Consider the following 10,780-nt stretch of genomic DNA (forward strand, 5'->3'; position numbering starts at 1 on the left):
TCTTCCCTGACAGAATGACCCCTCCTCTGTCACTGTCTTTTCTCCAGAGCTACCAAAAAACCGAGTTGAGGCAGCACAGGCTCTGTGGCCTGAAAGAGCTTCCCACAAAACTGTTCCCAAAGTCAGGCCATCCTGGTCAAAATCTGACACCCAACTCTCCCACACACACACACCACCAACAGGAAAGCAAGGGAGAGGCGCCACAGGGGACACAAGGGGAGGTTTGGCCGCCGTCCGTGCACCCCTAGAGGCCGCTGTGGCACCCACGTGCCTGTGCGCAAGCAGCCTGGGGGGGCACGACCCCTTGCTCCCCCGGGGCAATGGCAGGGGCAGGGGCGGGGCAGTGGCAGGGGCAGGGGCGCGGCGCAGGTGGGTGGGCGGCCTGAGGAGCCGAGGGAGGGCGGCTGCGCATGTCCACTCCCCCAACAGCCGCCGGGGTGCCCCGGGGAGCAGCGTCGCCCCCCGCCAGGCCTGTCAGAGCGTCCCAGCGCGCCCGCCTCCCCACGGACACAGGTGAGCGAGGCGCCGGTGCCCCTGGCCCTGCCAGGCCTGGGGGTATCCCCGCGCCGGCTTTGGGGGATCGTCCCCCAAGCGCCAAGCCTTCTCCCGGGCGAGCGGCCCCTCACTCGGCCGGCCGGCCGGGAGGGGTGTCGGCGCTTGGCTGGAAGCGAGGCCGCCTCACCCGGAGTCGGGATGGGTCTTGACAGGATGCCTGGGCGACGCTGCTCACACCGAGCCCGAAGTGGAGTCCTGGTTTCGGGGACCCTTCCGCACTCCGAGCTTTGCACCTCACCCGGCCTCGTCCGGGAAAGCACGACCTGGCGAGGCCGCCCTAACCCCAGGTCCCGGCCCCTTAGCGCGCCAGCCTCGGTGAGCTGGGCGAAGCCCCCCAACCTGGTCCCAGCGGCTCCGAGCGCGCGGCCACGGGGACCCGCCAGGAGCCCAGGGGACCCGCCGGGGGCTCCGCGCCACTTGAGAGGACCGAGCCCCCAATCCCCGGCGCCTCCCGCGGGCTGAGACCCCGGGCCAGTGCCCTCGGCACGTGCCTCTGCGCCTCGGGCTCGTCCCGGGAGTGGAGCCTTGGGGACCAGGGCCGCGGCCTCCCTGCGCGTCGCGGGGACTGGGCGAGTGTGGCCCCGTCCCGCCAGGCACCTGGGGTGGAAACTGCGCTCCGCCACTCGGCCAGGCCCCGGGCTTTCCTTCCTTACCGTCGGCGCCCCCAGACTCCAGCCGCTCAGACCCCGACTTAAGAGGCAGCCTCGACCCCGCCTCTGCCTTCTGACCCATCCCTAAAGATGGCCGGGCACCCCTACAGGACCCCCAGAAGCCGACCTCTCCCTCCACGTGCGCCGCCGCCTCGCCCCTCCCCGCAGTCCTCCAGGTCTTCTTCCTGTCCCCAACCGTCGGGGACCCCCAAGCTCCGTCCTCCGCTTCCTGCTCTCTTCATCCCGCCCCCGCTCCTTCTGGGCCAACGCCGCCAGTGACTATTCCCAGGGATCCCTCAGAGCTGAGGACGCCGCGGCCGCATCCCCATTTGGGACCTTGCCCCGACTCCGACCTCCGGATCTCCAGCTCCACCAAACCTCGAAGCAACCATCCGCCGCCAAACTGCCGCTGCGCCAGGCTTTCGGAGGGGAGTCGTGGCAACAGCCATTAGGATGCACTAAGCAGGGCACTTCCTGAGCCCAAGGACACCGAGGGGCATTCACTGAGTGAATGGGGATGTGCTGCTAATAACTAACACTAATTGACCACCTGCCGTGTGCCCATCCTCTCCGAACATGCAACTTCCTTGTTCCTTATCTTGTTACTGTCTCTTTCTCTCTGCCAGAATCCAATCCTCACAAGGGCAGGGACTGGGGTCTGTTTTGTTAACTGCCATATCACAATGCCTGGCACGAAGGAAGATTCTTGAATTAATGAACGGAGATTAAATTATAATTTAAAAGCCTGGCATGAACTGAGCACCTTCTGCATGCTTATCACCCGCTACTGACATATAGTTCACTTTTTTTTTTTTTTTTTTTTTTGAGACGGAGTTTTGCTCTTATCTCCCAGGCTGGAGTGCAAGTGGTGTGGTCTCAGCTCACTGCAACCTCCGCCTCCCGGGTTCAAGCGATTCTTCTGCCTCAGCCTCCCGAGTAGCTGGGATTACAGGCGTCCACCACCACGCCTGGCTAATTTTTTTGTGTTTTTATTAGAGACAGGGTTTTGCAATGTTGGGCAGGCTGGTCTCGAACTGCTGACCTCAGGTGATCCACCCGACTCGGCCTCCAAAGTGCTGGGATTACAGGCGTGAGCCGTTGTGCCCCGCCCCCTTTTTAACCTAGTTTGTTGTTTCTCACCCCGACCAGAATATAACCTTCATGAGGGCTACAGTTTGTTGTCTATTTATTGCCCAACTCCATGTCCTTGCCACACAGTAGGTTCCCAATAAATGTATGTTGAATAATTAATAAAGACTACATTCTAATGATAATGGCTAACAGACCACGTGATTTACATATTTATTTGGTTTATTGTATTATCTGCCTCTGCCTTTTAGAACATAAACCTTCTGGGGGTGGGAATGTTGAGTCCCTACTGTCTGGCAGGCACTGTGCTGGGCTAGGGTTCAATGGTGACCAAAACCGGCAAAATCCTGCCCTCCCTCCGTTATGGGGAGGAACTGCTAATGGGCATGGGGATTCTTTTCCGGGTGAGGAAAATGTTCTAAAATTTACTTATGGTGATAGTTGCACAACTTCGTGAATATGCTAAAACCCGTTAAATTGGACACTAGCTGGCTGAACTTGATGGGATGTAAATTACATCTCAATAAAGCTGTTTGGGAAATCCAGCCTTCACAGTTGTTGATTCGCGTGAGGAGGGAAGGAGAGATGGGGGGACGTGGGACAGGGAGAAAAGAACATAAATCATATATATATAGCATGCAAATTGGAAGGTGATCAGCACACAATAGGCATTCAATAAATGTTGAAATAATGACACCGCACTGTCTCCTTGCCCTCAAATGGTCTCCCCTAACGTATCCCCTGTTGTCTTGCTTCTTCTCTTCCCACTTGCAGAGCCTGCTGCCCACGTCTCTTCCCTGAGCTGCCTGCTGGGGTCATGGAGCTGCCAACAAAGCCTGGCACCTTCGACCTGGGCCTGGCCACATGGAGCCCTTCCTTCCAGGGGGAAACCCACCGGGCTCAGGCGCGCCGCAGGGATGTTGGCAGGCAGCTGCCTGAGTACAAGGCTGTGGTGGTGGGCGCCAGTGGCGTGGGCAAGAGTGCGCTGACCATCCAGCTGAACCACCAGTGCTTTGTGGAGGACCACGACCCCACCATCCAGGATTCCTACTGGAAGGAGTTGACCCTGGACAGTGGGGACTGCATTCTGAATGTGCTGGACACAGCAGGGCAGGCCATCCATAGGGCCCTGCGTGACCAGTGCCTGGCTGTCTGTGATGGTGTGCTGGGTGTCTTCGCTCTCGATGACCCCTCGTCTCTGATCCAGCTGCAGCAGATATGGGCCACCTGGGGCCCTCACCCCGCCCAGCCCCTTGTCCTCGTGGGCAACAAGTGTGACCTTGTGACCACTGCTGGAGATGCTCATGCCGCTGCTGCAGCCCTCGCACACAGCTGGGGGGCCCACTTCGTGGAGACCTCGGCCAAAACACGGCAAGGCGTGGAGGAGGCCTTTTCCCTGCTGGTCCATGAGATCCAGAGGGTCCAGGAGGCCATGGCAAAGGAGCCCATGGCAAGGTCCTGTAGGGAGAAGACCCGGCACCAGAAGGCCACCTGCCACTGTGGCTGCTCTGTGGCCTGAAGGTCTTGGCCAAGAAATGTAGACCTTCCCCCAGGCCAGGGTGATTGTTCATTTGACATGAGACCCCTGAGGCAACTAGCTTTGAGGGACACATCCGGTATACTAGGGAAAGATGGACATCTCTCTTGTTTTCACTTGGTGAGGGGCTTTTTGGTAACATGGGAGTGCCTAATGTTGCTTTTGTTATGTCAAGTTGAGAGATTTTGTGCAAAATTAAATAAATGGTGTTTTGGGTTTCAAAGCTGCCTCCATGCAGAGTGTTATGTGGGTGGGAGTGAGACTGGGTAGAATGTTACTTGAGTTGTGAGAATTCTTTCATTCAAGAAATTCAGGGGGAGCCCACTGTGTGCTAGGCTCCGCTTTATATATAAGGGAGGTAGAGGCAAACAAGACACTTAAAAATCCTTGCCCTTATAGATATGGCATCAGGCTAGATAGTGATAAAGGCTACGTGTTAAAGGCAGGTGAAGGAATAGGGTGACATGTCCAGGAAAGCCTTCTTGAGAGTAGGTGACATCTGGACAAAAACCTGAAGATATCCAGAGGCAGAGGGACTAGCCAGTGCAAAGACCATGGCCACAAATCAGCTGCCACCACAGCAACCCTCAGTATATCCAGGGCCTGGAGCAAGAGTACAGGTAGGCCTCTACACTACATAACTAAATATGTAAACATTCAGACATTACGAATCAAGCTTTACAAAGTAAATGAAATACACCCTATCCTACTTTGGCAAATACACTTTATTAGTGACCTGGATACCCAGGCTCCAATTTCTCAGCCTTCTCAGAGTTCCCTGCCAGAATGTGCCTGTCTGCCAAAGAGTGTGCCTGTACTGGGGCCTCCCGACCGTCAGTGCCCTCTCCCTTTCTCTCCGCCCTCTCCTTTTCTCTTCCCCACATCAGGAGGTGTTCATGTGTGCCTGCGACATCCCAGCCAGCACCTCAAGCTCTACTCACGTGCCCCACAAAGCCACCCCTTGGCCCTCAGGAAGATGGTCCCTTGGAAGATGATGGTGCAGGCCCTGAAAGTGGCCTCAAAGCCTGGGATCCCCATACCCAAGTGAGGCCTAAAAGGGGGACACAAGATCCGCGATTGTCCATGTGGATGTCTTCCCCTCCACCCCTAGGAGAGACATAGACTGAGCAGGTGATTGCTCTAAACTGCAGGACCCAGGGTAGAGTCTCCTCTCTCCTGGTCTAAGGGCAACCACCACCGCGGGGAACCACCAGCCCCTAGAAACTGCCACTCACACAGACAAGCACAGAGCTGCTTCAGATCATGTTTATTGTGGGGCCAGGGGGTAGGGATCCTCGGGTGAGAGGGCTGGCTGGCCGGGGTAAGTTGCTCTGGACGTGCTGGCGGGGAGCAGTCCTGGTGGCGGGATGGCGGGGGCACTTCTGGGTCCCAGGGTGCACGGGATCCGGGCAGTGCTCAGGGTGGCAAGAGGCGGCGTGCAGGCACCTGGGGCGCCGGGGTCTCTAGGCGTTTCACACGCAGCAGCGCCCCCAGCACGCCCTCAGGGGGCAGCTCAGAGCCCACATCCTGGTCGGCGGCACGGCGGAGGCGGCGCGGGGCTGCCACCCCCTCGGAGTCCGCGCTTCCCGCAAGAATCCGTCCCAGCAAGTACCTGCAGGGCCGAGCGCAATGCAGTGAGGCGGTGTCCGCGGTGGGGCGTTCCCCCGCCCCACGCTCGGGGCCCAGAACGCAGGATCCACAACCACATACTGCCTGGGGACACGGTTCCCTCCCCAAGAAGGCGTCCTCAGCCCACTGCTTTCAGTAGACAGCCGTCCTCGCCTTTCATCCCAGAAACTGTGGCTTCCCCGCCTCCCTCTCCCCTTCCCAGGACCTGGGGTCCACTTCCCCCACTGAGTCAGCCAGGCATCCTTGCCCGGACTCCCTGGATCCAGGACCTCACTCCCTCTTAGGGCCCCAGGACTTAGGGGTTCGCACTCCACGGGGGAAGCAGGCTTCCCAGTTCCTCGCCCTCGTCCTCCCCGGACGCAGGCGCCCGACCCCTCCCCACCCCCTGCCGGGCACCTCAGCAGCTCGGGGTCCACGTCGGGTGTCTCGTCGCCTGCCTCCTCAGCATCCGGGCCCGCGGGGCCGTCGTCGTAGACCGGGGGCCGGGGTCGGAGCGCCGCGGCGGGGACGGGCGCGGGGACAAGCTGGGCTGCGAGGGCGGCAGGGTCAAGGCGGGCGCGGAGCAGAGCACGAGCGAGCTGCGCTGCAGGCGCGTCGGGGTCGTCGTCCAGGCCCAGAGCCGGATCAGAGTTGCGGGGGGCGCCCCAGACGCGCAGCAGCTGCGCCAGGACGCGCGCCTGCTGATCCTCAGCCTCCTGCGCCTCGGCCCGCGCCCGCTCCTGACGTTCGGCCTCCAGCAGATGCGCCAGCGCCCGCGCCAGCTCCTGCACCGCCCCCGCCGCCTCACCTCGGGGCACTGACCGCCGGAAGCGGCGAGGAGGGCCAGTCTCAGCTAAGGGCGGAGACGCTGCGCTTAGGCCGCGGGGCTCCTGCGGGAAAATGAGGTGGGGGAAATGAGTTTGTCAGCGTCCGTCGAGACAGGGACCCCCAGCCCGGGAAGCTCCGTGGGCCTCAAACATCCCAGATGCCACCAAAAGCACCGTGACCATCCAAATATACCCGGACACCCCTAAGGCCACTGGAAACCACCAAATATCTCCAGACGCACTTAGGACCACCAAAGATCCCCAGACACCCCCCACCCCCACCCCACAGACTCTCATAATTCCTCCCTCCCCACCCCCACTCCTGGAGACCGAGTTTCTTCATAAGAGTAGTGATGGTAGATATGACAGTTACAGATTTTTCCATATTTAATATTGTGGACAATAGGAACTATATGAATAAACTTGTTCATATATCATTTGGCATGTGTACAAGTTCATCTGTAGAATAAATTACCCAATGACAAATTTTCAGTTCAAACAGTTTTGAAACAATTTCCACAAGTTTAAAGAAATAAAAGAGGGTACCAATAATCTGAGCAAGGAATAAAGATCATAAAAATGACTGTGAAGGTTTGGAAAAGAAACATACAGGCCACATATAAATATGTTTAAAAGGAGTGATGCCTGCAACACAAATAGTCAATGAAAGAGTAGTACACAGAAGATACAGAGAACTCCTAAAAAGTAGTAAGAGAAAAACAAACTCATACAGAAATAGAAAAAATACATGATCGCCTATTTCACAAAAATGATTACTAAACATATGAAAAATTGGGCCAGGTGTAGTGGTTCATGCCTGTAATCCCAGCACTTTGGGAGGCCAAGGCAGGAAGATCGCTTGAGGCCAGGAGTTTGAGACCAGCCTGGTCAAAATGGCGAGACCCTGTCTCTACAAAAAATAAAACCAAAAAAAATGAGCGGGGCACAAGCCCATAGTCCCAGCTACTTGGGAAGATGAGGTGGGAGGATCACCTGAGTCCAGAAGCTCAAGGTTGCAGTGAGCCCAGATCGCACCACTGCACTCCAGCGTGCATGACAGAGGAAGACCCTGTCTCTAACAAACATAAAATAAAATTAAAAACCTCATTAGTAATCAGGGGAAAGCAAATTAAAATGCCAGGGAGATACTATGCATAATATAACCAAAAGATTGACCCAAATCAAAAAGTCTGATAATATGAAGTGTTGATATGAATGCAGAAAAATGGGAACTCTCATACTATGCTGGTGAGAATTAAACTGGCAAAGTAATTTTGCAGAGCGGTTTGACAATATCTAAAAAGATGCACATATCCCATGACCCACTCCTGGGATGTCACTCCCCAGAGCAGCTTTGGCACATATGCTACTGGTCACAAGTTCGTGAAAGATGACGGCAGCACTGTTCGTAATAGCATAAAAGGGCGGGGGAGAAAGAAAAGCCTGGAAACAATCCAATGTCCACTGACAAATTGAGAATACATATATAAATCATGATGTCCTCATAGGATGTAATATTATGCAGCAATAAAAATAAATGAATTACAGCCACATGCATCAACTTGGATGAATCTCGCGACCAGAGTAGAGCCAAGGGAAAAAAAAAAACGTCAAGTTCCAGAATTTCACTGCAGACTGCCTGAGACTACTAGACACCCTGAGGACTTCCTAGTGACCCCTAGTGACTACGAGGAACCAGTCACCCAGTATGATTCCGTTTCAATGATGTTCAACAGCAGGAAAAACTAAACAATGGATTTTTTTTGAGAGCTACACATATGTGATAAGCTACAAACAAAAGTAAGGGATCAATGGACAGAAAATACAGAATAAGGACTGTGGGGGGACAGGGGCTGCCATGGCGAGGGGCACGCAGGGGCTTCTAACTCTTGATCAGCCTCTATTTATTAAGCTGAGTGACTGCTACACGAGGGAGTTATTTTGTCATCATTCTTTACATTGTACATATATATTAAACACATTGTTACACGGATATAAGGTAACAGTTTTTTTTAATTCCCATCTTTGATGCAGACAGTATTGAAGAGCTAGAGGAAGATGCCTCTCCAAGTGCCCTTGCTTGGCGCCCACCACTCCTCAGTCACCCCAGGGTATCACACTCACCAGCAATCACAGCCTCACACACACTCATGAGGACTGACAGGCCTGGAGATGTCACATATACAGCCCAACACTGCCACAGCCACATGCAAGGACCTGCACACGTTCACATCCGCAGCTGCTCCTGCAGTTACAATCGCCAAGCCACCCAGGTGCAAGGACATGCACCATCCTTAAAGACACAATGCAGCAGAGAGACATCATGGCTCCTCTCCTCAGGATGACACAGCTCCACAAAGAAACGGAGAGAAACAGTCTCAGGAACACGCAAACGAAATCCCAGGCACTTGGTCCAACAGAACCACTATGGAATGTGCACACGGAGATGTGAAGACCATTCCCTCTCAAACACAAACGAAATCACACACACACACACACACACACACACACACACAGAGAGAGAGAGAGAGACACGCCCATAGGCCAAGCCAACACACATAATAAGTATTCACAAATATCCACACGGTGTCACTGAGAAAACAATCGGACCCACAAAAGAATCGCGCACAGAAGTATCCCGGTATCACACACACTACACACCCAGACGCACCACGGCACCTTTCTAGGACACTTGGAAGCGCTCAAACCAAAGAACACACACTTTCAAGGACACGACACCTCCACACCGCTGTCCTCACATCACACGCACACACACCGATGCGCGCGCGCCCTTTCTTAAAGCGCCTTAGTGCCGTAGACAGCGTCACAGGCACCGGGCACGGAGAGGTGGGCAGGGCACGGTTACCGGCGGCGCCCCGGACAACGCCACCCGCACAGGCAGAGACCAAGTCAGGTCTCAGGTGTGCCGGCGTGGCCTGGGCGCGGACCGGCGGCCGGAGCCCGGGCCACCCTCGTCGATCTCTCCGCACGTCCCGGGAGCCGGCTTGGGCGAGGGTGAGGCGGCGCAGCCCCAACCCCAACCCTCGCCAGTGGCATCCTCCCCCAACCCCCACCCCTCGCCGGACTGGGGTCGCACCTTTACCGGCCGCGCGCAGAGCGCGGGGGGCGGCCGAAACAGGCCGAGCAGCAGCAGCACCAAAAGGCCGACGCCCCCGGCCCGCGGCCCCCAGAGCAGCGGCGACCCCGCCATGCTGCCCCAGCGAGCCGGGCTCCGGACGGGCGGACTGGCTGGCAAGTGCGCAGTGCCGGGGCGAGCTGGCGAGGCTGCGGCGCTCTGCGGCTGCGCACGCCCGGAACCAGGCCCCCCCCCCCGCCCCCACCCCACCCACCCGACCAACGCAGGCGCAGCCTGGGGAGCTGGCAGCCCCACCAGACCTCCCGTCGCCATGGAGATGCCCAAAGGGCAAGGTGGAGAGCTGGCGGTTGCCATGGCAGTCGGAGGGCAGTTGCTGGGGCAACCGACCTTACTGTTACCTTAGTAGACAGGAAAACAGGCAAGAAAAATTGACTCAGTGGAGTGGAATGGGGGTCTGGTCCTCATCTCTCCTCCTTGGGGAGGAGATGGACTTTAGTTTGTTCATTAGATAAATAGTTAATGGATCACCCGCAGTGGGCCCGGCCCGCGCCAGGGAGATGGGTTCAATCTAGCTGATGTGACCATGGACAGCTCAGTCGGCCATTCTAAGGCTCAGGCTCTCAGCGGCGTAAAGGGGTTACTACTGACAGCCTCCCTCAAAGTGACCTTGGAGGTTTAGAATGACATTCAGTAGGAGCTCAATAAATGCTCCTTTCCATCCTCTCCTTGTCTCTTTGTGTTTTTTTTTCTGACAGTGTCTCGCTGTGTCCTCCAGGCTGGAGGACAGTGGCCGGATCTCAGCTCACTGCAATTTCCACCTCCAGGGTTCAAGCAATTCTCATGCCTCAGCCTGCCAAGTAGCTGGGACTACAGGTGCCCACCACCACACCTGGCTAATTTTTGTATTTTTGTAGAGATGGGGTTTCGTCATGTTGCCAGGTTGGTCTCCAACTTCTGAGCTCAAGCAATCGGCCCTCCTCGGCCTCCCAAAGTGCTGGGATTACAGGCGTTGAGCCACCATGCCTGGCCCCAGCCCAATACTTTCATCTCTCCATGGCTCTCTGTGTTTATCTTTCTGACCTTATGTGCCCACAGCTCTCTCTGTGTCTTCCTCTCCCCATATGTCTCTCCTTGTCTATGACTTTCTCTCCTTCCATCTCTCCAACCACTGTCTTGTCTCTGTCTTTATTTTACTGTCTATATCTACTTGTTTTCCATAGATAGATATATACATAGATACATATATGCATAGACTTTACCCATATATTGTTTCAGAAATAAGTTCAAGCCACTAAAATGACATATCAAAGGAAACAAGATTTTGAAAAAATGTATGTGTATCCATAGGGGGAAAAATGTTGGGGAGGGAATGTCATCAATGGTTATCTCTGGGGAGGTAACTAATGGTTTGTTACTT

The 10,780-nt window shown here is 55.8% G+C and overlaps 2 protein-coding genes across 2 annotated transcripts; one reads left to right on the forward strand and one right to left on the reverse strand.

The window, feature by feature from the left end:
* The first annotated feature begins 370 nt into the window (after positions 1–370).
* On the forward strand, positions 371–4,054 carry ERAS (ES cell expressed Ras). Its single transcript, XM_055375728.2, has one exon. The coding sequence runs from the start codon at positions 3,112–3,114 to the stop codon at positions 3,811–3,813; it is 702 nt and encodes a 233-aa protein (XP_055231703.1). The 5' UTR covers positions 371–3,111; the 3' UTR covers positions 3,814–4,054.
* Positions 4,055–5,083: 1,029 nt separating this feature from the next.
* Positions 5,084–9,580, reverse strand: PCSK1N (proprotein convertase subtilisin/kexin type 1 inhibitor). The gene is made up of 3 exons (XM_004064112.3): positions 9,364–9,580; positions 5,857–6,329; positions 5,084–5,443 (listed from the first exon to the last, which is right to left on the reverse strand). The coding sequence occupies exons 1-3, from the start codon at positions 9,475–9,477 to the stop codon at positions 5,248–5,250; spliced, it is 783 nt and encodes a 260-aa protein (XP_004064160.1). The 5' UTR covers positions 9,478–9,580; the 3' UTR covers positions 5,084–5,247.
* Between the last annotated feature and the right edge of the window lie 1,200 nt (positions 9,581–10,780).

The sequence above is a fragment of the Gorilla gorilla genome, chromosome X, assembly GCF_029281585.2.
Source record: "Gorilla gorilla gorilla isolate KB3781 chromosome X, NHGRI_mGorGor1-v2.1_pri, whole genome shotgun sequence".
Taxonomy (NCBI): Eukaryota; Metazoa; Chordata; class Mammalia; order Primates; family Hominidae; genus Gorilla; species Gorilla gorilla.

Coding starts and splice junctions, on each gene's coding strand:
- ERAS (XM_055375728.2), top strand. CDS start 3,112: ATGGAGCTGCCAACAAAGCCTGGCACCTTCGACCTGGGCCTGGCCACA.
- PCSK1N (XM_004064112.3), bottom strand. CDS start 9,477: ATGGCGGGGTCGCCGCTGCTCTGGGGGCCGCGGGCCGGGGGCGTCGGC. Junction 6,330..9,363: donor TCTGCGCGCGGCCGGTAAAG/GTGCGACCCCAG, acceptor ATTTTCCCGCAG/GAGCCCCGCGGCCTAAGCGC. Junction 5,444..5,856: donor GTGGACCCCGAGCTGCTGAG/GTGCCCGGCAGG, acceptor TCGGCCCTGCAG/GTACTTGCTGGGACGGATTC.